This window comes from Ruditapes philippinarum, unplaced genomic scaffold (assembly GCF_026571515.1).
Source record: "Ruditapes philippinarum isolate M1 unplaced genomic scaffold, ASM2657151v2 ctg2922_1_1_1_1, whole genome shotgun sequence".
Classification (NCBI taxonomy): domain Eukaryota; kingdom Metazoa; phylum Mollusca; class Bivalvia; order Venerida; family Veneridae; genus Ruditapes; species Ruditapes philippinarum.
This window is the reverse complement of record NW_026865831.1, coordinates 200,878-227,638: the sequence shown is the minus strand read 5'-3', so window position 1 is coordinate 227,638 and position 26,761 is coordinate 200,878. Positions and strand designations below refer to the sequence as shown.

The 26,761-nt window shown below is 32.8% G+C and overlaps 1 protein-coding gene across 1 annotated transcript in view; it reads left to right on the top strand.

Annotated features, from left to right (window-relative positions):
* LOC132730460 (transmembrane channel-like protein 5) overlaps positions 1 to 24,465 on the top strand; it is a 43,299-nt gene extending 18,834 nt beyond the window's left edge. The window contains exons 10-21 of the mRNA XM_060716384.1: positions 142 to 162; positions 1,627 to 1,769; positions 2,182 to 2,251; positions 2,931 to 3,028; positions 10,086 to 10,181; positions 10,411 to 10,486; positions 10,948 to 11,078; positions 11,444 to 11,491; positions 13,665 to 13,743; positions 14,126 to 14,261; positions 15,793 to 15,834; positions 19,587 to 24,465. Coding sequence (XP_060572367.1) covers positions 142 to 162; positions 1,627 to 1,769; positions 2,182 to 2,251; positions 2,931 to 3,028; positions 10,086 to 10,181; positions 10,411 to 10,486; positions 10,948 to 11,078; positions 11,444 to 11,491; positions 13,665 to 13,743; positions 14,126 to 14,261; positions 15,793 to 15,834; positions 19,587 to 19,711 — 1,065 coding nt within the window. The 3' untranslated portion in view covers positions 19,712 to 24,465. The remainder of the gene's footprint in view (positions 1 to 141; positions 163 to 1,626; positions 1,770 to 2,181; positions 2,252 to 2,930; positions 3,029 to 10,085; positions 10,182 to 10,410; positions 10,487 to 10,947; positions 11,079 to 11,443; positions 11,492 to 13,664; positions 13,744 to 14,125; positions 14,262 to 15,792; positions 15,835 to 19,586) is intronic.
* Positions 24,466 to 26,761: the final 2,296 nt, after the last annotated feature.

Genomic DNA, 26,761 nt, shown 5'->3' with positions numbered 1-26,761 from the left:
CACAGCAATTTTTATCAAAATTTGTTTGTACGGCTGCTGTAGGGCTGTTGTGATAGAGGCCTTACATATATTGACCTGCTAACATTGACAATATTGCCAGATCAGTATAATTGTATGTTTTGTTATTAATCTCTGTTGTAGGGAGAAAGTTTTATAAGCCTGGTAAAATATACAATGTTGTAATTTATTTGAGCAGCGTCACGACAAAACCAACATAATGGGTTTGCGACCAGCATGGATCCGGAACAGTCTGCGCATCCTCACAGTCTGATCAGGATCCATGCTGTTCGCTATCAGTTTCTCTACTTGTTATAGGGTTTGTAAAAAGAACTGCATGGATCCTGATCAGACTGCGCGGAAGCGCAGGCTGGTCTGGATCCATGTTGGTCGCAAACCCATTATGTTGGTTTTGTAGTGACGCGGCTCATTTATTATTTAGGCTGCATGGTAAAGTTTGTCTTTGAGTGTTTCAGCACTAAGGTTTAAGTTTGATAGTGACTTTGATACAGTTTATGTACTGTTATGTTGATATCTCTATATTATATTATATTATTTTAAATTATTTTCCCCTAATTTAAAAGCTTATTTTGTGTATTTAACATGCATTAACTTTTGTGTTTCTGCATGTATGTATGTACACAACATGTGAAAAAGACAACACAATTATGTAATATAAGGTTTAAAGTTTCCAACAACACTTTTATTCATTGGTATATATGTGACACTTGAATTATGTTTTAATTTGCGGCAGGACTGAATTGTTTGTTAAAAAAATGAATCTATTTATTTTGTTTTAAATACACAACAACAATTATTTGTGAGGGTTGTTTATTTGATACTTTAACACCTAATTTCGTATATTTTGACCAACCTTTAGTAGACGCTGGCTGCGATATAAAAATGTTGTTTAATGGAATTAAATTATATAGTAAAAATCATCGGGAGGGATTTTATGCAGCCGCTTAACAAAAAAGTTGCTTAATAAAGGTGGACGCAAGTACGTTGCACACATGTAGTGATTTTGTTGATTTTTCTTTCTTTCCAAAGTGATTATTAAAAGTGCATGAAGAATGACAATATTTTAATAAGAATGTCACAACATAAATTATTTGTTTAATCAAGAATTACAAAATATAATTCTATGCTTAATGTGACAGCACTGAATTTCTTGTTTACAGATATTATAGTTATTTTGTGTCAAATAATAGCTTTACAAAAGACTAAATGTCTTACATTTTTAGTGTGACGGTACTTTTTGGGGTTATTAGTATAGCATTATTGATGTGTAAGCCTATTTTTCCTGTACAATGTGTTGCCATTTTCCTTCTGGTTTAATGAAAGTAGCACTGGTATTTATTACGGTAGAATAAGTGAACTTTGTGTTGCAGAGTGACATATGATTAAACATCCTATTCCTTGTTCATAGTAACTAGTCTCAATTAATAACTTACATTTTTGATAGCATTATAGCATGTTTATATCATTGACATATTGTTAACAGTTTCAACACAAGATTTTGTATATAAATCTTTCTAAGCATTTCTCACATGTAAATATCCATTGTAAAGTAAGATGACTGATTGTGTTTATAAGTAAGTAACAATTTTTCTGTATAAAATGTTGCAGGTTGACATTCCAGTGTTGAGTGAGATGGCCATGCCTCTATGTGTGTCAGGGGTTAACCTAGTACTCCCATTTATATTCTCTTTATTTGCCAGAATAGAAAACTACGAGAAACCAAAGAATGAACTTTACATGAATATGTCTAGGTAAATTTTTCATCTTCCTAATACTGTTAATAGTTTTATTGAATGTACAGCTTGTAATAGAATTAACCACCATCATTTTAATTATTATATGAGCTGCATCACGACAAAACCAACATAGTGCGTTTGCGACCAGCATGGATCCAGACCAGCCTGCGCATCCGCGCAGTCTGATCAGGATCCATGCTGTTCGCTTACAAACCCTATAACAAGTAGAGAAACTGATAGCAAACAGCATGGATCCTGATAAGACTCGGCGGATGGGCAGGCTGGTCTGGATCCATGCTGGTCGCAAACGCACTTTATGATGTTGGTTTTGTCATGACACGGCTCATAATTATGTATTTTGAAGGGTGCAGATATTGGCTTTTGTTTTAAGAAGACATTTTGTTAAGTGAAAAGTTTTATATTTCAGAACTATGTTATTGAAAGCTGTTACTTTGGGTGTCCTTGTGTATTTCTGGTATCAGAAGCTGTCCCATGATGTAAGTTAATTGATTTTGTTTGAATTTATTGAGCCGCGTCATGACAAAACCAACATAATGGGTTTGTGATCAGCATGGATCCGGACCAGCCTGCGCATCTGCACAGTCTGATCAGGATCCATGCTGTTCACTATCAGTTTCTCTACTTGTTATAGGGTTTGTAAGCGAACAGCATGGATCCTGATCAGACTGCGCGGATGTGCAGGCTGGTGTGGATCCATGCTGGTCGCAAACGCTTATGTTGGTTTTGTCATGACGTGGCTCAATTATGTTAATTGTTTTAAATAAAAAAAACCTTTTCAAACTTGATTTAGAACCTTGATAACCATGCACACATTACTATAAAGTTGAAAGCTACAGACATATGGCTTATATTCAATAATTATCATCTAATGTCTTTATTGCTTCATACCTCCAGATGTGCCAACAAACAAGGAAACATCTTTGAGAAAATGAATTAGGATTTTGAGAAAAGTAAAAATATTTTCCATTCAAGTAATAATACAATGAATGACTAATTTTGCAGTATTTATCACCATATTTCTACTGTGTGACTAACACAAAAGGTATGTTGTAAATGTTTCAAGCTATGTTTCATTTTGTTACTTTTCAACTTGTTTGGTATCACATTCCATTCAGTTGATTGTTTTTTTATACACATGTATATTTATGATTTCAGTGTAGAGAGACGTTTATTGGTCAACAGATTTACCGTCTAGTGATAGTGGATTTTATCTTCATTCTACTTACAACATTTTTCGTTGAGTTTGTTAGGAGGTGAGATTTCTTTTGACAAAATCTTTTTATATGTCAGACTTTTGTGAATTCTGGTTACTTATAGTTCACTTATAGTTCACCTGAACACAGTGTATTTAGAGGGGAGTTTTTGTAATGGCAATGTGACTGTGATCAGTAATTCATTAGTTGTCCTTGTCCATAATTTCCTTCATCTTCTCCTGATCAGAAAGGTGTGACCAAACTTCATAGGAATGATCCTACAGTGTCCATCTACAAAAGTATTATAAATTGTTACAGTCTGGTGCATGAACAAGTCAAAAGACATAAAAATGAAACCTAAAAATAAAAAATATTCTTCTCAAAAACTACAATGCTCAGAACTTAGATATTTGGCATGTAACAACACTTTGTGGTCTTCTAAAAAGTTATGTAAATAATTCTTCTTAGCAAAAAGATTCTCTCCACCTAGGGGGTTCTTTGGCATTATTGACTATGCATAGGAAAACACATTTAAATCTTCTTCTGGAAATCTACAATATCCAGAACTAAGATATTTAGCATGTACCATTTCCAAGTTGATCATCTCTGCAAAAGCAACATAACAAAATAACCAAATGACACTCATGATATGACCTTATTGTTTACGGTACTTCTTCATTTGAAGAATTGTGGCTTTTTCTAACAATGTATCTCAGATGAGTGATCTAATGGGCTTGTTAATCTCTCTTTAAGATTATGACTGTGAACTTATGTCCACCTTTTTCAACATATATGTATGTGTACAAATATCTGTTGTTGTCCAAGTTTAACTTATAAAATACCATGAAATGTTGTAAAATATTTTTCTGAATATAGCATCCCTTTGAAGCATAATCCAACGAAAACTCTATATAAATATTTATAGTGCTTAACTTGGAAATATTGTTGTGGTCAATATCTTTATTTGTTTAAGAGACATCTGTTGATGAATTTTTAAATTAGTTTGCTTTTTGATACCTTTTGGACATCTTCGGTACTTTTTTTTAAGATATGTTCTTTTTCAAAATAATACATTACAGAATTATAGAGTACTTAAAAATTAAAAGATAATTATAGCATATACAGGGAAAATTTGTTTCTGACCCAGATGTAGAGTAAACATGTTTTGACAGATATATTGTTAACAAACACCACATCACAAAATACTTCAAGCTTTTAATGTAACTCTAAGCTTCTGCTATCTGTCACATGTTTTAAAAACAGTGCTTGTTTTATTTTGACCAAACTTCACACAACTTTTCCTTTGGTGTTTCTTTTTCTGTTCCTTGAAATGTTAACAATGAAATTTTACTCACATTTCTTGTACATGTCACATTAAAAACACTTGTTGTTGAAAATAATGCAATAGATATACATGTACTATTGCAGATTTTTACATCATTATAGATATTCTCTTTGTTTTTGGGTAAACAAAATAAAGCATCATTTTTAAGATGTAATTTTCATATTTTATGTATTATTCATCAAAAGTCTTTAAAATTTTCAATTGAAATTTTTAAACAAGAAATTTTAAATATAACTTTAGTGGAAATTTTACAAACTATATTAGTATGTAAAATTTTGTGGATGTAAGTGCAATGAGGAGGTTTTTCTCTTTCATGTTTCTACAATAGTATATTTTTAGTTATACTTTAAAATACTTTTTTCTTTCTCCTTTGAGACTTCCCGATATCAACATTTAAGGGAGGAGCTGTTAAAATTATGCTGCTGTTGGGGAGTATGGCCATATCATGTTTTTTTAATTGTTATTTACATTTTGTGATTATACATTGGGTAGAAAGACTGCTGGAATATTAAATAGGTTACTTAATTTCTTATTCTTCTCTGCTTTTTCTTACCTTAATACTCAGTTAAAACTCTCAATTTGTAAATATTGTTATATAGATTTCAATTTTTGATTTCGCAAATATAATTGGCCTTATCTCTGATTCTGCAAATTCGGATTTAAGAGGTGGTCAATTCTAAGAATCTATTCGGGTTAATTTGCTTGAGCTTTGGTTTATTAATTGTTCCATTTTTGAAATTATCTACGGTGGATTTAATTTATCAATAAAAAAGAATCCATTGTTCGAGACATTTGGTTTTAGGAGCCTTTTCCACGGAATATACTGGCCTTTTTGCCATCTAATATCTTATGTTATTTTTAAATAACCCCTTACTTGGTAAACAGGTAGACCTAGCCAAAAATCCAGAAATGGTTTTTGTCTTAAAAAATTTAATCTTTTTCGCTGGGTAGCCATTGAAAATGAATATGTTTGAAAACTTAAGAATTATTTGAATTAAGAAATTGACCAAATCATAGTTTAGATTTTTTCTGGGAACAATGTTGTATAAACCCATTATCGGAGATTTCTTTTGAGTCTTGAGTAACCTGTTTTTGAACTTTTCATTTCGGTTAATCTTTAGTTTTATTTTTTAGTCCCCTTTTTTTCCTTTCCCTTTTCTTTTGGACAATAGAATTTATGGGAGAGGAAAGATAGATTTAGGTTAAATTTGGGTACTTTTTTATAACATTTTAATAACAACTCGACATTTTTAAAGGCTTTCTGTTTTTTTTTTGAATTGAAAAAAATGGGTTTTTTGGTTTGCATATTTGTTTTTCCCTTTTGATTATTTTAAGGCAAATTTTTTAATTTTTTTAAAGGCTAAACCGGGAAAAAAAAAGTGAGTTTTTTTGAAATTTGGCCAATGGGGCCCATTTAGCCCATCTTATAAATTACCCAAAAATTTTTTTTAAATGAATCTCCAAACACCACATAGTAAATTTTAATCAAATTTTAAATTTTGGCCATGGCGTTTACAAAGTTTAAAAAAATGTGATGCAAAATTAGGTCACAGGGGGTTTGAATATGTTTTGATAAGGAAATCAAACCCCTTTAAAAAACCCAACCCCTTTCCAGAAAAACTACAAGGGCCTTGGGGGGAAGAAAATTTTATAAAATTATGGGTCAAAAAGGGCCCCCCAACCTTTGGGGACCCTAAAAATTTAAATAAAAAAAGTTAAAATTGTAAAGGGAATCTTAAAAGTTTTTCCTTTCAAAAACAAAGGTGCCAAGTTATTAAAATTTTTTGGCTCCATCTACAAATATTTTTTTTGGCTCCCCTGTTTAAACCAAAAGTGACAGGGTGATTTTTTTGGGGGCGATGGGTTTTTCTTTCCGGGGGTTTCCTTTCCGTGTTCGTCCCCGTCGTCCGGTTCCTTTAAAACTTTTGCTTTAAATGAAAATCTCCTCAAAAACCCCAAAAACTTGAGAATTTTCATCCAAATTTTCACAGGAGGGGTTCCTTTTTTGGGTTTGGTAAACCTTTAAAAATTTTTTCAAAAAATTTTAATTCCATGAAAGAACCCCCCTGGTTGCCTTTGGAAAACCCGAAAGAAAAATCTTAAAAAAACCCCCCCTTTTTAAAAAACCTTTTAAGAAAGCTAGAGTTTTAGATATTTGGGCATGAAACTTTCTTTTTAAAAGAGGGACCAAGTTTTAAATAAAAGGGGCCCTTGGGGTCAAAATTGGGCCGGGGCCACCCCGGGGGGGTTTATTGATTTTTCCCTATTTTTGCAAAAAATAGGTAAAAATTAAAAAAAACCCTTTTTTAAAAAGAACTAAAAGTTAGACAAAGGGTTTTTTTGGCAGGGGGGAATTTTCCTTTTTATAAAGGGGGAAATACCAATTTGTTCAAATAAAAGCCGCGGGGGTTGAAAAATTTGGCCGCCCCGCCCCCGGGGGGTTTTTTAAAATTTCCCCAAATTTGCATATAAGTAAACACTTTTAAAAAAATCTTCCTTTAAAGAACTGTAAGAGCTAGAGCTTAGGTATATTTGGCAATGAAAACATCTTTCTAGTTGAATGTCTACCAAGTTTTCAATAAAAGCCCCCTGGGGTCAAAATTGGCCCGCCCCAGGGGGTCGATTGATTTTCCCTATATGCATAAAGTAAAAACTTAAAAAATTCTTCTTTTAAAGAACCCAAAGAGCTAGAGCTTAGATATTTGGCATGAAACATCTTCTAGTGAATGTCTACCAAGTTTGTTTCAAGATAAAAGCCCTGGGGTCAAAAACTTGGCCCGCCTGGCCCCGGGGGGTAAATTGATTTTTTCCCTATAATGCATGTGATAGTTTAAACTTAAAAATCTTCTTTTAAAAGAACCGTAAGAAGCTAGAGCTTAGATATTTGGCATAAAACATCTTCTAGTAAATGTCTACCAAAGTTTGTTCAAATAAAAGCCGCTGGGTCAAAATTGGGGCCCCGCCCCAGGGGGTCATTGATTTTCCCTACATGCATATAGTAAAAACTTAAAAAATCTTCTTTTAAAGAACTGTAAGAGCTAAACTTATATATTTGGGCATGAAACATCTTCTAGTGAATGTCTACCAAGTTGTTTCAAATAAACCCCTGGGGTCCCAAATTGGCCCCCTCCCGCAGGGGTCCTTGATTTTTCTTATATGCATATAGTAAAAACTTATAAAATCTTCTTTTAAAGAACCCAAAGAGCTAGAGCTAAGATATTTAGCATGAGACATGTTCTAAGGGTGTCTACCAAGTATGTTCAAATAAGCCCTGGGGTCAAAAACTGGCCCGCCCCAGGGGTCATTGATTTTCCCCTTATATACATAGCAAAAACTTAAAAAAATCTTCTTTTGAAAAAAACCCAAATAACTAGAGTTTAGATATTAAGCATGCAACATCTTTAAGTAATATCTACAAAAGTTTGTTCAATATAAAAGCCCAGGGTCAAAACTGGCCCCTGCCGGAGGGGGTGTCATTGTTTTTTACTCTATTATGGGTATTAGTAAAAAGCTTAAAATCTTCTTTTTAAAAAACCCAATGAGCTAGAACTTAGATGTTTTGCATGAAAATCTTCTTATTGGTGTCTACCAAGTCTGTTTCAAATTAAACAAATAAAAGCCCTTGGGTAAAAAATTGGGGGCCGGGGGGGGGGGGCTATATACAGGTGAGCGACCTCAGGGCCATCATGGCCCTCTTGTTATAAATTATGCTTGTTGGGAAGCAAAATTGGTAGAATTATGACATTTTCTAGCAATGGATCTCAGGTGAGCAAATGTGGGCCATTATGACCTTTCATGTAATGGTTTTCTCTTCTGCTTTGTCCTTGCAGCCGAACCTGTATTGATGAGTTTCTAGCTTTTGTTTTTCTGTACTTTTTTAATAAAAAATTTAGCTTAGCATGCCTTGGAAGAAAAACAATGAGTCACTGCAATTATATAAAATCTTTATCATGATCTTAGTTAATGGTTCCCAAGGGTCTTTACTGAGATGTTTTATGGGTGTTAGTCTTCCAGTTTTCCAGGGAGGTTTTTGCCAATTCTTGTTTTACCCTCTTTTATCCCCCCCCCCCCCACCTCCCCGCCACCATAAAATAACAAAAAAACAATAACATAGTTTAAATAGGGCTAAAATAGCTAATGATAAAATTACAGAAAAATGTACATATATTACATTCACTACAACATAAACACATACAGTTCATGCTATATAGATACTTGTAAAGTAAATATATAAAATTGTATAATGTATTATTGTAAAGTATTTTTCCAACACTTTTTATTTGTTTCATGTCTGTGAACATTTTAGTTTTATTATTAGATGCTTCAACGTTTATTTGAATATTTTTGATTACCTATACCAGTTCTATATTGGACCCTTACAAGTTATTATTAGTGACTCTCCATATTGTATTGCTTCTACGTTGCAAAATAACAATATGGATAGTTCTCCCTGTAATTACATGCTTATATAATATAATTTATTGAACACTTGCTTGATTTATATCAGCCTTATTCTGCAGAAAGTAAATATAAACATATTTTGCTTTTGACATTTCAAAGAATTCATATCAGTTATTTAGCGCTACCAATATGTGATAATTGTTTTGCATACTTGTGCATAAGTTAAATACCAAACTGAATTTCTTATAATGATACTATAGAAAAGTTAAGGTTATACAAATTTTTGCTATAAAATATGTTTGTATAAAATGATAGTAGAGCAGATGAAAATAATGTCATGTCAGTAGAATATTTCAGAAAGACTATTGTGATTTACATGATTTACATGATGAATTTATGGTTTATCTCTTCCAGATACACTGGAGCCGCGATATAGCGCTCATGTTGGGGTCCTTGATCTCAAGACAAGCGTTGTATCGAGTAACTTTTTACAACGCATCATTTTGTAATTATAGCGAAAATATCGCATTACCCCACCCACCGCCCAAAACATATAACGCTTGTTTAGTGGAAATGATTGTTTACTTACCTTCCAATGGATATCAGTCCAAGCTTTTTTTTATATATTATTATTAATTTATTTTGTAAAGCATTACTGAATATCTTTAAATATAAAACATGAAATTTACGAATTAAAAATATAAACCACGAATGAATGTTTGTAAATTTCCAGTAAAACAGCGGTGTTAGCGTGAGTAATGTGTGGTCATGAAAATTGATACCTAGTGGATGGGACTAAATTAATCGTCTTTCCTGCTAGCAGGTCTCTTGTGAAAAAAATCAGCCATTCCTCAACAACTTTTTTGCAGATAGATCGAAAGTGCATGCTTTTTAAAATTAATTGTACGCTTGGGTGATTTACTTAACTCGTCGGTGTTTGCATGTCTTAGCTAACAGTTTGATACCTGACTGATCAACAGTTCAAAATGAACAAAGAGGGGGATTAACGCTTACCTGTGTATGAACTTCACACCTTCTTATCATGAGTGACGTAATTATGACTGTTTATTGCACTCGACTGACACATTGAACAAGCGTTATAGTGGGATAAGGTGCGGTATTTGATATACATGAAAAAAAAATTATAATCGGCGAAAAATACGATTTTTTTTTGGGAGCCAAGGCATATGAGCGTTCTACTGAGATTAGCGCTATACCGAAGAGCGCTATATCGCGGCTCCAGTGTATGTAATGAAAACAAAGCTAAAAGTTAGTAGATAATTGCCTCATTTAAATCTGATTATATAATTTACTCAGGCTAAATTGGCAAAAATGTAAGACATATTTTATTTTCTGTCTTTACTTTTACAGGTTGATGAAAGAATATTGCTGTAAATCATTGAGTTATCCAGAGTTTGAGATAGGCAGAAACACGCTTAACTTGATCTATTCACAGGCATTATGTTGGTATGTTTTGCTTCCTTCATATTCTATATTAATTATAATTAATTATTGATATGTTAAATACTGCCACACAGTAACGCTTCATTCAGATACTGTTATAAGTACTACAGTGTAAACTCACTAAACCTGGAAGCTGAATTCCAAAATCCTCTACAAATTGTATTTTTCTTGGTGGTCCTGATTGTATTTTAATTTATTATTTTTATAAGGTTATCTATGTTTGTATTTTCAGGTTAGGGATGTATTTTGCACCAATGTTGTCACTCATTATGATCATCAAACTTTTCATCATTTTCTATGTTAAAAGAGTAAGTATATCAGATTTTTAAAGAAGTTTTCTCAATGACATAATTAGAAAAAGAATATTCTCACAAATGGTAAAGAATAAAACATTGTATTTATATTTTCATTTAGATTTAATTATGATATTGCTGCTGGTATTGTATTTTCATAAATATTAAATAATTAACTGAAATGTTCAGATATTGATCTCTATTATTTTGTTGTCACATATAACTTCAAATTTTCAGCAATGTTATTATATATTAAGTTAGTTTGTGTGACTGTTAGTTAAATTGTTTTACCCAGGTGCCCATTTATATCAGAAATTAGTATTGCATTAAGGGATATGTGGTATCTTCTTTCATAACACTGTTTTAGCTAGGTAAATACTAGTAATTAAAGAGTTTACCATTGTGATATTATTATATATATTTTAGCTAGGTAATACCGGTAAGTAATTAAAGAGTTTACCATTGTGATATTACAGGTGAGTGTAATACAGAACTGTAAACCATCACTACGACCTTGGAGAGCATCAAGGGCACACACAATCTTCATGGGTTTTCTCTTCTGTTTCTTTATCATGGCAACAGCAGCAGTGGCTTGTGCCATTATCTTGTAAGATTAAAATGTTACAATTTATGTTAGAAATAACAGAGGCAACTGTTTTCTTTAAATTGTCATGATTTATCTATATTTTATAACTAGTAACAAGTAAATCAAGGGAAGGAGAGAATATAACTAGTAGTTTAATTTTGTCATGAATTTCCATTTATATGTTATACATATTTGTTTTTTCACTCTCGGCATCTTTGTAAAGTTTGTAAAATACAAAAGTAAAATAGTTCCTTATGGAATATAAATAGATATGCTGTGAAATAATATTTAAATCAATAATAGTGTTTTTATAGAAGCCACCATGGCAGTAGATTTGGACAATTGAATGCACGTAATTTACTTGAAAATAATGTATTGTATTTTAGTTTAAAGCCAAGCACAGGTTTGGTCCATTCCGGTAACCATACAATCAAGTTATGAGGTTGTACAACAAGTTTAAGTGGAAGGCTGGAAAAGAGATAAATAACGAGGTGTTACAGCAATATTCAATAATACAAGTTAATCTCAATCTTCTGGGGTTTTATAGTGCCACACTGGTTTGTGCTGGTTTGTAAGTTTTATATTTTCACAGCTTTATTATTTTAATCATATTTTCTGACTAAATTTTTTAAACAACCTCTTTGTAAAATTCACCTTTGAATTTTGGTGTACACTAGATGTAGTGAAACAAAAATCAGATCTCTGCGGCTTGGTGAATAACACTTACTTACAGCTTATTGTCCCCCGCCTTTTCGAAGAAAAAAGGGGGATATAGAAATAGGCTCTGTCCGTTCTGTCCGTCTGTCTGTCCGTCCGTCCGTCTGTCCGTCTGTCCGTCCGTCACACTTTCGTGTCCGGTCCATAACTTTGTCATTTATGAAAGGAATTTGAAATAACTTGGCACAAATGTTTATTATAATAAGACGATGTGTCATGCGCAACAACCAGACCCCTACCTCCAGGGTCAAGGTCACACTTGCTCATTCAAGGTCAAAATTGCCTATTTGAGGGTATATGTCGTGGTCCGGTCCATAACTTTCTTATCTATGAAGGGATTTTGTAAATACTTGCCATAATTGTTCACAAATAATCAGACGATGTGTCATGCGCAAAAACCAGTCACCTACCTTCAAGGTCAAGGTCACACTTGGAGGTCAAATATTAACATAGTCTTTTACAGGGTATATTTCGTGTCCGGTCCATAACTTTCTTATCTATGAAGGGATTTTGTAAATACTTGCCATAATTGTTCACAATTATCAGACGATGTGTCATGCGGAAAAAAGCAGTCACCTACCTTCAAGGTCAAGGTCACACTTGGAGGTCAAATATTAACATAGTCTGTTACAGGGTATATTTCGTGTCGGTCCATAACTTTCTTATCTATGAAAGGGATTTTGTAAATACTTGCCATAATTGTTCATAATAATCAGACGATGTGTCATGCGCAAAAAACCAGTTGCCTACCTTCAACGTCAAGGTCACCACTTGGAGGTCAAAATATTAACATAGTCTGTTACAGGGTATATTTCGTGTCCGTCCATAACTTTGTCATTTTATCAAAGGAATTTGAGATAACTTGGCACAAATGTTGTTTTATAATAAGACGATGTGTCATGCGCAACAACCAGACCCGTACCTTCAGGGTCAAGGTCGTACTTGTTCATTCAAGGTCAACATTGTCTATTTGAGGGTATATGTCGTGTCCAGTCCATAACTTTCTTATCTAATGATGAAACTTTTGTAAATACTTGCCATAATTGTTAACAATAATCAGATGATGTGTCATGCGCAAAAAAAACCGGTCACCTACCTCTAAGGTCAAGGTCACACTTGGAGGTCAAATACTTACATAAGTCCTGTTACAGGGTAATATTTTGTGTCAGGTCTATAATTTTTTTCATAGATCAAAAGGATTGTGAAAATACTTCCCACAAATAGTCACTATATAAAAAGAGGATGTGTCATGCGCAACACCTGCCATCCCTACCTCCAAGGTCAAGGTCACACTTAGAGGTCAAAAATTAACATAGTCTGTTATAGGGTATATTTTGTGTTGAATCTAGATCTTCTTCATAGTTCAAGGGATTTTGAAATAACTTGGCACAAATAGTCACAATAATAAGACGTTATGTCATGCACAACACCTGCTCCCCTATCTCCAATGTCAAGTTCACATATAGAGGTCAAAGCCTAACATGATAGATTTTTAAATTTCGTGTTTCATTTTATTTTTTTAACAAATTTATTGTTACATTTGCAGATCTAGCATTGATCATAATTTTGGACTGAATGTCCTGAGATCCATACCTCAATCTTTTGAAATAGCACAATTTTATGCTTCATATAAAACTCCCGGGGCGGGGGACGTTGGTAACTCTGTTACAAATTCTTGTTCTTTTTGATATTGCTATGAATTATAAAACAAGAGACTTTTTTGGATTAAAGAAGCTGTTTTGTTTATGTCTGGCTTATGTCTAAAATGATTGTTTTAGTTAATTTTTGTATTTGTCTTTATTATTTTCATATCATTTAATTTTATGATGTTGCCCATTTCAAAAACTTAGAAAGTTTATATGTTGACATGTAAATATTTTGTGATTACAGAGTGTTGACATATTATATGAGGATTGTGATGGTAGGACATAAAGAGATGGTAGATCTTCTTAGACAACAACTCTCCATGGTAACACTAAAACTTATATATATATCACATTATTTTATTTTGTTCAGAAATTTGTCACTTATTTCCATTAATTAGCAAAGGGATATAGATTGTTGATTTTGTATTGTTTTTTTTTCTCTTATTTTACATATTAGCATTGCTTTTTTTTTCAACACCTCTTTCTGCCAAAGCCAGCATTATTGTAGGCTATTAATGTATTGATAATGCAATAAGGTAGTTTTAAAGTTATTATGTGTTTTAATGTTAGTTAAAAAGTTAAATTGTGCTTTTTTGTTAGTTAAAAAGTCACCTTGTTAAAAGTCACCTTGTGTTTTAATGTTAGTTGTAAATTATGTTGTGTTATAAAGTGGCTTTGTGTTATAAATCACCTTTTGTTTTATAGGAGGGTAGAGACAAGGCTTACCTGTTGAACATGTTGCAAGCTGCAAACAAGAAACACAAAGACCGGCCAAAAACAGGGGGTCGTATACTATCCTCTGGGTCTGAGGCTTCAGGGACACTCACAAGTACTGCTCCAGGTTAGTCTTAAATCTGTTTTATTCCAGTATTCATCAGTGTCCAATCTCTACAACTACTATAGAACTTTAAATTTGTACACAGTGTTAAAATCAGTGTATGACAGCAAGATTGTATTCCATATCATGGTTTTCAAAGTATATTAGAAAGTTTATTGTTCAATTTACTGTCTTCTAAATAGTCAAATCATTGCCAGCTTACTTCATAATAAGACCTATAGTATCCTTTATTTATGTGTAGACATAAGAATCTATATATTAATAAGATATTATGGTAAGGGTAAGAGGAGAAAATTGGCGTAGTCAAACAGCTGATATTTGTCTGTAAATAGTAAGTTCACAACTTCATACCACATTATTAGCACATTAGTTATAATATTAATTATTTGAAAAACCCTTAACCAGCTGAATCTGTTAAATGAATTTGCTTTAAATTTTGAACAGCTCATTTAAATCTTTGAAGGATTTCATGAAAACAATACAAAAATCAATCTACTAATAAAAGTATAGAGCCTGGTCAGTCTGCCACAGATGTTCATGATGGCCTGGCTCTATACTGGTGGCCAAACTTATCACTTTGGATTCAAGCAGGTTAATGGTTTTTGATATATTTATTTTGTTTGATTTTTATTTGCATGAAAACTCATGCACACAAATAGAAATTACATTATTTTTTGTTTACTATATTTTCATTGAAAGATTCTGCCAGAAAAAGCATGATAATATTTTTATCATCTTTTATAAAAAAAAGATTTTTCATTGTGGTTAATAGACTACATTTATTTCTGTATGTTTTGCATTATGTCTATGTTAGAGATCAGGTATGGATGAATTGCTTGTTCATTTTGCCAGTGCTTGTCAGAAGCTTATTTAATATCAGTTTAGTGATACATGTAATAGAAGAATATAGTAATAAAATGAGTGTTTAGATCATTTTTTTTAAAAATGTAGTCAGAATTCTTAAAATGAAAATATTTGCTGACCAAGGAATGTAGAACCTATATGTTTCGTTTTGAGCAACAGTTGAAATGAAAAACATGGCAAAGAAAGGGTAGATAGAAAGTTACTGAGAATGAATTTCAATGAAATAAAAAGGCTGTATTTAATAAGATCCAAGGTGGCAATTGCTTGGTATCTAAAATGAAGAAAATGATGCTTTGAAATTATTTATATACAAAAAAGAATAGATTTTAAAGAACTTTTCCCGTGTTTTATGTAATTTTGTAATGTCTGTTAATTTAATGGATCTTATATTGTTAAAGTAAAAAGAGCAGATCTTAGTGAGGTAACTTTACTATTTATGTCTCCATGAATTTGCTTCTTTTCTAATTAAGATAAGTAATTTATTATTGGCTTGAAATTAAATGTCTGAAGCTTTATTTTACATCCTTGTCAACAAATCTCATACCGTAAATAGACAGTTATAAGATGCAGTTTTGGTCATAAATATTTTGCTAGAAAATTATAAGTGCGTCATATAAGCGCAGTCTACTGAGTGGAATCTGAAAAAAATATGCATCTGGTGAATTTTTAGATCATAGATGGTCACTCCAAGACACTAGCATCCACTCACCATGTATGACTTTTATTTTAACATTGCTGTGTTAATTTTCATTGATTGCCATATTGGTTTGAATTTATTTTACAGTTTTGTAACTTTTGTTATGTTTCATGATTAACTGCACATTTCATTTTTTTGTTTTTGCATTTTTTTGTAAAATTCAAGATGGCAGCCAAGCAACTGTATCTGCAGATGTTCATAATGACTGTGATGTTATCTTATGAAAACCAGTCTATTTAGTCATGTATGTAACCAGTCTAGGTAACCATGGTGATGTTACCATGACAACAATTGAGCATGCTCTACAATGGTTATGTTGTCTGTATTCTATTTTGTCATGTACAATCATACAAGCATGTAGTTATATGATGGCTTTTAGTATGTTTAGTGGCAGGAATGATTTTAAAGCTGAAATGACTAATTTACACTTGCATGAACAACTTTTTATAGCACATATTATTTCACTGATATCTGTATTTATACATTGCTTTTTTGATGCAGTTGTGAAATCAAAGCATTTGGTATAGGGAATCATTTAATTGCTTCTTTTTATTAAAATTTTTGCAGTTTTAGTGCAGGAACGTGAAGTATGCAACATATTTGCTGTTACATGTAGATGACCCTTAACTGATCATTTTTTAGGAAATAGATATCAATTCTGAGTGCATTGTTGTAGAATAATGCACGGTTTGAGTTCAAATGCGTAGTAATATAATCACGAAGGCCGATAGGCCTGAGTGATTAATTACAAAGCATTTGAACGAAAAATGTGCATTATTATTCAATAATGCACGAAGAATTATTATCTATTTCCATTCTAACTTGTCAAGAAAAAATAGAATTATTATTATAAAGTTGGACTTTATGTTTGGTGGTTTGAAAACGTTGATAAAACTTTGTTTGTTTATTTTATTTCACTTTATAATTTTTCAAGCGAAATACAAATTATTAAAAGTGAAATAAATGTAAAACTTAACTCGTTTGCGACATTAAAATAGCGTACTTGATTTGATTGTTTTGCACGTGCTGTTTGGCGCTACATTGTGACGTCATGTAAACAACACTTTAAAAGTCTGTACAGCGTTAACTACTGAATTAAAGATACTGCATGGTGTTCGGATTCATTTTCTTAGTTAGACCATTTTCTTTCATTCTATATAGCTTTCACAACAAAATTCGACAAAAAATTGTTTTTATTTATCAGATTTTTTTAACAAAATGGCGCCCTCAATGTGAAAATTCACAGGGAGATAATAAGAACGCCGAGTGCATTGTTGTAGAATAATGCAGGCTTCGGGCCTTCTTTGTTTATATAGAAAAAAATCCGATAGTGTTAGAATAATCAATTCAGTGAAAATTGATTTATGATTTGTGGTTCTCTGTTAGATTATGTAGTCTTATGTAGTCATTTATACATACAATAATCATGTCTACTTGTTTGTTAAGTGATGTTTGAAACCTAAGACTGTTTTTGAGTAATATGGTAGCCCTTGTTTCCTGTTTGCTTTATTGTATTATAGGGGAGCATCTGTTATCAAATGGTTAAGACTTCAAACCATCTGCCCCTCCCTGCTGTTGGTTTAATTCCTACAGGGACTTTGAATTGTTTCATGTGAGCAAGCTACCTTACAGAATGTCAATGGTTCTACTCACATGCCCTTTTGTGCCTGAAATAATGCTAAGAGGGGCACCTGAGGTCTTCCTCCACCAGTAAAGCTGAAAAGTTGCCATATGACCTATACTGTGTTGGTGTGACATTATCCCCCCCACCAAAAAAAAAAAAATAATAATATGTTACTGGTAGTTAAGAAGATATTTGAAGGTTTATAAAATTATTGTGCATGTTTTAAAGCTTTACTTGTATGTGCTTGTGGTAATTGATGTGATTAGTATTCAACCAGAATTAATATAACGCTTTTCTAGTTCAGGTGATAATATTATAATTTGATAAACTCAACTGAGCACACAGTGCTCAAAGATGAGCTATTAGTATCATTCTGATGTCCTCTGTCCATCATCTAAAGTTGTGTTGTTACCATTTTCTAGAAGTAACACCTTCATTAAACTTTGTCAGAATCTTTGTTTTTATTGTATCTTGCACAACTTTGAACATGTCAGCAACTAAGCCTTGGCTCAGATTAAAACAACACATTGTTTATACCTTTGAAATCATGTTTTTTTTTTTTGTATAAAGTCTTAGTAAAGCCTTATTTTTATTCCAGTACTTACTGATGTTTTGAAGGTTAAGTTTGACTACAAGCCATATAGGCCACATATATTGTAGTGTTTAAAATAAGAACAACTTGTGAAATAAAAGGAGACCTTTTAACAATCTGGAGACCATAATTACTGTTGAGTCATGTACTTGTTTTATAATTTCTAGGTTAAGTTTTAATATGAGCCATATTGGGGAAACCCATAGATCTGAACAAATGTTGAAAATGTCATAAAAAGTGGATATGAATTAACTTCTGGTAAAAAAACTAGGTCACTATAGTTTAAATAAAAAAGAAATCGTATTCTTGTTTTTTCCCCCATAAAGTTATGATTGCACTTATCTGATTATAAGATGATGATAAATGTCTTTTGTTTTAACTATCAGGGAATAGCAGTTCTTGTTTATGTATGAAATATTTGTGATCATTATGATTCTCTCAGAGTTAATGTAAAACTAATGATAGTTATAGATGAAATCATTTAAACACAGACTACCTGTACAATAGTGCCTGCCTTCAAATCACTTTTTACTACCCTGTTTCCATTACTTATCTAATGCTTAAGTTTACCTCTCTCTGTTTGTTTGTGTAAAGAACATTGTGACATTATTAAGGATCTTTTGTTTTCCAATTTACTTGATCTCAAAGCTTTGTTGAATGTTCATTGTCTTGTGTAAATCTGTCTTTACACTTTATCTGATGTCTATAAGATTGTATTGAATGTCCTGAAATATAGGCTATTTCTGTCTGAAGGATACTGGTGTTCATAGGTTTGTTAAAAAAAAACGACTTTGCTTATACTAGTGTTACAAATGATGGAATTATTTTATTGAATTTGATTTGATTATAAGGATTGTTTTACTTTTTATAGATATATAGAGAATACCATACTAGTTCTGATATTACAAAATTTATCAGGCAAAGCTTAAAAGAAAGAAGGGCAAGGCTTTGTCAAGGCTTAATTTTTTTTCGTGCCTGGCCTGATAAATTTTATAACATCATACACTTGTTTGGAATTCTATTTATCATGTTTTCAATTTCATTATGCATTTCTTTTTTTTTAAATTCAAATTCAAAAACCTGTAAGGAACCTCTCGAGTTCATGCCACGGGCAGTAATATGACAGGAGTTATTCATATCTGTAAGAAAATGGTCTCAAATGTTTTTAGTCAAATGTAAGAGAGACTTTCATATTCAAAAAATCTATTCATCAGTTTTATATTAATTTTTCAGTAAGAGGTAAAAATATTCCAATATCTTCATTTTATTTCACTGTGTATTTATAAGGTGTCTGAGAAAGCTTAGAGTGACTGATGAAGCTAAATTTCTCAGACATGTACTTTGTCAACTGATATTAATGTAATGATATGATAAAATATTATATTTAACAAATATATTACAAGTACCTACACCAATGTCTTACTATTAAAAAGAGTGTTTTGATAGGTATATTCACCAAATATACTTTATTATGACTACCTACACCAATGTGTTACTATTAAAAAGAGAGACTTTATAAACATATTATAATATTAACATTATGTTTTACAGGTGGTAGACAATTTGTGAAGCAACTGGCTGCCACAGCAGACAAGATGAAAAATGAGAACACACCTATACAACAAACACGGAGGAGAAATAGAGATGACCCTGGGGCAGGGGCAGCTTCTCCCTGATTCCTGCAATGTTGTGTCATATTCCAAAAGTGAAATAAGTTCATGGACATGTAAAGTTTATGATTATGCCATATGTCTTTATAAACAAATCGAAACCCACCCTTTTTTATCTAAAAAGAACTTTTGTCACAAACTTTTAGAACTTAATATTCAATAACTGTATACAGCACACAATTTAAAACACAGTTTACAAATCATTTGTTTCATTATGCAAAAGGCATTACTTTAAGCAGTACAATCAATTTTCATTCATTTATTCATAGAGCAGTAAAGACAAGGCTAGTTTAGCTTACCTCTATGTGTGTTCAAGGTTTCTTCATCAGTCATGCTACAATCATTAAACTGTTATGTTAGAGAGAAAAACTGTACATTATAATTATATGATGATGTCGGTGTGTACTACACTGATAAGATAGAAATCCAGTTTGTTAACAATCTGATTAAAATCAGCTCTTTGATTAATGCTATGCAATGGGATCTGACTGGCACTTATAGGAGGTGAAAGTGGTGTGGTGTCTAATTTCAAGAAAAAACATGGCGTTGTCCATATAGCCTGACAAAACAATTATGCCCACTAAAATTGAATTTATTGTTTCCATTTTATTTGTTTTAAATTACATCAATTTTATTTTTTTTGTACAAAATCAATTATTTGTTTTACTTTCATGGACAGTGATATTTTGATACTTCATCAAATGCCTATCTGTAAAGGATGATTTGATTGCATTGCTTGAACTTTCTCGGGCAATCCAAATTACAATGAAGGCGACACAAATATGGTGGCAATCAGATCTACATGCAGGAAAACTTAAGTAGATCTGAACTTTAGTCAGATTGGTTTGTTAGAATACTTGTAAATATAGATACATCACATAGCTGTATTAATGGATCTTTTGTTAGTCTTACTTCATTGGTCTTAAAACTAGCCTTCATATTAGGGTAATTTTCTATCTGTACATGTACAGGGTTTTTGCTAAATATATGTATTTTTTTTCTTACAAACAAGTTGTAGGATTTATATGTAGACAAGAGTCCAATGCTTTTTGTCATAGAAAAAAGAAGAATGTAGAATTATAGTTTCCAGATCTCAAGAATTGGCTGATTTATCTCCCCAATAATGCTGATTTACTTTAAATTGTGTACATGATGGTTAGTTATTTTGATATACAATATTATGAATCATGATTGACTAGACAAATGAAATAAATAGCTGAGAGTGTAATAAATGTTGTTTATTTAGGCAGACTTCTTTAGATTGATCCCCAAACTCTGTTGGGATGACATTGCATAATACAAGTATTATGATGTTACAAAGATTTTACACCATGTATACATGTTGTATGAACAATTATTTCAGAAGTATTATACACATATATAAATTATGTACCAGTGATCTGATCAATGTGTTGTTATTTTATCATTTTGCTGGATATTTGAATGACAATGAGTTTGTCATTATTTGGTTGTGATTTAATATTGATGCAAATTGTTTTTCTATACAAATTGAAAATATAGTGTTAGTAGACACCATGCTCTCATACTATATGCATTGCTTTCAAATTTTTCAAATATTATGAAGTATTTATTAACCTACAAATGAAGTTTATTGCCAGAAATTCGAGGAACTTTTGCTTAGAAATCAAGAGTTCTATATGGCTGTTTCATTGATGAACAAATTAAGTTTATAACCAACAGAAAAGGTGGAAAGTATTTTATATAAAGGATATTTTAAATATTTATAAAAGTTCACTATGTAATCAGTTTGGTTTTACAACTCTTCTAGCACTCACAATTACCATGTAAGTACTATGTAACTTTTAGAATAAGCTGTTTTAATCTTTCATTATTTGTAGTCTTGTCAGGAATGGTGTCCAGCTTAACAAACTGAGTTCTTTTATTAAAATTTGCGAAAATTTTATGAGCCAAATCCCATTCAAAATACTATAGAAATATTTAAGTAGTTCCACCAAAAGACAAGCTCTTGTTCATTTATGCTGTGCTGTGAATTTTCGCTTATTTTGGGATTGTGATACTCTTTGTTTAACAAATTAACTTTATCTTTATCTTTTTTTTCTTACATGGTAAAGACTCTAATATTCTGTCTCTTTTTGTTCTGTGATAAAATAGTATCCAGATTCTCTGTATTATTCACATACTGTATTGTCCTAAAATATATACAGGTATTTTATCATGTTTTCCAATTAAGTCTATGTTCAACATCATGTGTGAAAAAATAATGTAGATCCATACTCAATTTTTATATCTAATAAAAAAATATGAATCACCACTTATTAAAAGGTAGTAGTTTGTGTAATCAACCAATTATGAGCTTCTTTTCAAAAGTACTACTAGTATTTTGAATCTTTTAGACATGATTTATTTATAATAATGAACATGGGAGCTTTTTATAAATACAATATTGTAAGTCATTATACCCCCGCACAACAAAGTTGTAAGGGGGGTATACTGGAATCAGCTTGTCCGTCCGGCCGTCCGGCGTCCGGCCGTCCGTCGGTTTTTTCTTGTCCGCCCAATAACTTAAGATTCCTATGACCCACAGCCTTCATATTTGGCATGATGGTTACTCATGATTAGTAGATGACGCCTATTGATTTTGAGGTCACCAGGTCAAAGGTCAAGGTCACAGGGGCCTTGACTTCAAAAACCTTGTCCGCCCAATAACTTAAGATTCCTATGACCCACTGTCTTCATATTTGGCATGGTGGTTAGTCATGATTAGTAGATGACCCCTATTGATTTTGAGGTCAAAGGTCAAGGTCACAGGGGCCTTGACTTCAAAAAGCTTGTCCGCCCAATAACTTAAGATTCCTATGACCCACTGTCTTCATATTTGGCATGGAGGTTAGTCATGATTAGTAGATGACCCCTATTGATTTTGAGGTCACCAGGTCAAAGGTCAAGGTCACAGGGGCCTTGACTTCAAAAACCTTGTCCGCCCAATAACTTAAGATTCCTTTAACCAACTGTCTTCATATTTGGCATGGTGGTTAGTCATGATTAGTAGATGACCCCTATTGATTTTGAGGTCACCAGGTCAAAGGTCAAGGTCACAGGGGCCTTGACTTCAAAAACCTTGTCCGCCCAATAACTTAAGATTCCTATGACCAACTGTCTTCATATTTGGCATGGTGGTTGTCATGATTAGTAGATGACGCCTATTGATTTTGAGGTCACCAGGTCAAAGGTCAAGGTCACAGGGGCCTTGACTTCAAAAAGCTCGTCCGCCCTATAACTTAAAATCCTTTGACCCATAGTCTTCATAATTGGCATGGAGGTTAGTCATGATTAGTAGATGACCCCTATTGATTGTGAGGTCACCAGGTCAAAGGTCAAGGTCACAGGGGCCTTGACTTCAAAAAGCTTGTCCGCCCAATAACTTAAGATTCCTTTAACCCACAGTCTTCATATTTGGAATGGAGGTTAGTCATGATTTGTAGATGACCCCTATTGATTTTGAGGTCACCAGGTCAAAGGTCAAGGTCACAGGGACTTTGACTTCAAAAAGTTTGTCCACCCATTTATGACCCACAGTCTTCATATTTGGCATGGATGTTGATCATGACTATAAGGTGACCCCTATTGATTTTGAGGTCACTGGGTCAAAGGTCAAGGTCACAGGGACCTTGACAAAAAAAAAGCTTTTCTTCTTAATTGTTAAAGAATGTCCTGTCCGCAACATTTGAAGCATGTAGAATACATAACTTAGCAATGCACTGGCTTAGTAACCTCAGATTTTGCAGGGAGGTTGTCCTTGAGCTCTAAATGGCCACTGTTGATTCTGACAAAGTGGTATGCGGGGGTATTCACGCCATGATAGTGGCAGTTCTAGTTTTTAAACAAAGTATATGATCATTATAGCCTAACATAAACAATCAACCCCCCTTGGTCTGCTAGTGGCATCTGAATATATTAATACAGCTAGTGCAGACCAAGATCAGCAGGGACTGTCTCATCATGGTCTGCACTAGTATGGCTTAATGCAAATAATACATTTGAGCCGCGCCATGACAAAACCAACATAATTGGTTTGCGACCAGCATGGATCCAGAGCAGCCTGCGCATCTGCAGTCTGGTCAGGATCCATGCTGTTCGCTATTAGTTTCCCTACTTGTAAAAGGTTTGTAAGCGAACAGCATGGATCCTGATCAGACTGCGCGGATGCGCAGGCTGGTCTGGATCCATGCTGGTCACAAACCCATTATGTTGGTTTTGTCATGACGCGGCTCATTTATTGTTAACTTCTAGATATTTTAGAGTATGTTTATCAATAGGTTTATTTTAACAAGTGGTAGGATTTTGAAGTATGAAATTGTTCTCACATCTTCCTTCTATCTTAGTAAATATACAAATATAGTTACTGTGATCTTCACACTTGTTTTCCAGAAAAAGAACTATAGCTTATAATAAGAAATAACATTCTTATTTTCCATGAAAAGTGAAATCTGATATATGTATATATGCAAATTAAGATCAAATTATTTATTTGGGTAAAATTATTTATTGAGTCAGCTTTTTGAAATCATTGTAAGACTTGACTTTGAATTTTTATTAAACAACAACTACTGCATGTATATTTGATGTGCACACATTGTACTTATGTATTACTACACATACTTGATGTGCAATCTTTGAATTTAGTAGCTATTATTGTTTTTTTATTCTGACTATTATCTTATTTCATATTTTAAACATGTTAAAAAGTATTTTATATAAATAAACAGATGCAAATTTTTCATATTTATCGAGTTGTTCCTTACATAAAACATTTTGACAATGTCTTTTAGTAATGTAATGTGTCCGAGCTACTGTCTATATTTAGGTACAGCTTTTGAGCTATTCTAAATAATAGCTTTGGCTATTAAAACATATGTAATTTTTCTCGGGCTTCTTTGCCTTATGATTGGAAATAAATGATTCTTAAATGATTTAAATAACAATAAGAATTATATAGCTCAAACAGTTTACTTAACCAAGTCAATGTCTCGTAATAAAATCTCATCCAAAGGAAAGTCCTATTTAATTTGTATGGTTACCTATTCAATATGATTCTTTGTAAGTTTATTAATCAACCTTCAGTATAGAAATCGCAATATATTCTATATGATCAGACATCTATCCTTAGCTCTTTACTATCCTCACTTGCAACTAAAATATAACTAAGAATGAACAAAAAGCGCAATGCTTTAAGATATCAGAACGCAATGCTCTAAATATCTGGGTTAATCTTATTATGTGATACTTTCGGCACAAAGTCCCAAGCATTATATAAGTTAGCTGATAATTAATTATTATTACTTAAATATTTATCTGTCCTTCCTAGTCTATGTCTCAGCAGCCACCAAATGCTTGTATGTAGTCTATGCTTAATGGCGGTCCATCTTCCAGGTAAGGCACAAAAAGCTGCTTTCTCTGTTAAGAACTGACCCGGACATGTCATCAGTCATCCCCTTAAAGAGTTAATTTTGAAGCAAATAGTGGTGACAAATTACCTCCATGCAATTTCCGCGGGGTATTAGCCAAAGATTTTTGAATTAACAATAGGTCACTGTACTGCAGTCAATGAGAACCTAAATGTACAGTAACCAGAGAATAACAAAAGGGTTGCCCTTAAAAGGGCTGTTGGTGCCAGCTAAAGGCTTGCCGTTCAAGCAGTCTATCTGTGCTCCAATTCACGCATCCTAGCACACCATTCTCGTCACATTAGCCTACTTTGTAGGGCCACTTGCAGCTGGTCCGCAGTACAACTTCTGATCTTTTTTTGCACTATCCCTAGTCTTCAAATCTTCTGCTGATGCCCTGTGCCTTCTCAGCTACCAGCATGCTCCAAGGGAAAGTGAGAAGAGCCACTCCTCAATGGTATTGGTAGTTTTCACCCCGGATTACAGCAGTAAGCCACATTGAATTTACCAGACTAACAGTTCAGCCACCGCACCTTTCCTGTGCAAGCTGTCAAGCAGTTTGCCAGTACTAGTTGCCTTCACTTTTGCAAGAAACCGAAACTTCTGTACATGCCAGAGCAGAGGTACAGTGCGAATGACCGTAAAGGGTTTCATGATCAATCGCAACAAAAGTGACCTGCAGTCTGTGAATCGAACACGGGTCACCAGATTCACAGTTCATTAAGCTAACCTGATGTCTTTTCCACTCCTCAAATCGTATGTGCCTGCTTTCATACTAATGCAAGTACCACGTGATATCTATTAATTTTTTAAAGGCTGACTGAGAATTATTTTTGCTTCAAGAGCATCTAGCATTATAACAATTATTACTACTTGATAAGCGTCTTAAGAGTCTTTTACTTATGAACTATGATCATATCTATTATAACTCACTTAACTTACTAATTCTAAAGTGTTTTAAAGATATATAACATATACAAATTACATCATCTCAATATAAAAGCATTTACCTATGTCTAATTAATACAACTGTGGTAAGAGTTTGTAAAACAAAGGAAATTACTCTGTGAATTATTTTAGGTATCAGGCTATTTCCGTCACACAGCTAATATACAGATACAACGCACCAGGATTATTAAAGTGAAAACTATTTTAACCTTTGTATCAGTTTGGGGACCTTTCTGTTGAAAATATGTCAAGAGTATTAGTTACCTGCACTCTAGAGCATTCATTGGTTACTTTTTTTCTGGGGTTTCATATTGTGACATTTTTATTTTTGCCTGTTATACAAAAGACTTAACTGCTGGCAAAATGGTGGACTGATAATTTTACAATATTGTTTTGTTTTAACCCTAACATGTACAGCTCAAACTGGATGATGGTATAGAATTTTGTAATAAAATATGATGTACATGTAGGTGCAATACATTTAAATAGAAATAGCCCAGAACCAATAGAAAATACAGAAAAATTAATGCCCATCTTGAGCTACATCTTGGAAATGGCTCATTATTATTGTACATGTATACAAACATACTTAAATGCAGCCTGTGAAAAACATATTTCTTGATCTTTAGTGTATATCTGGATTTATTTCTCATGAACTGATAGAAAAACAACCTTCCCAAGT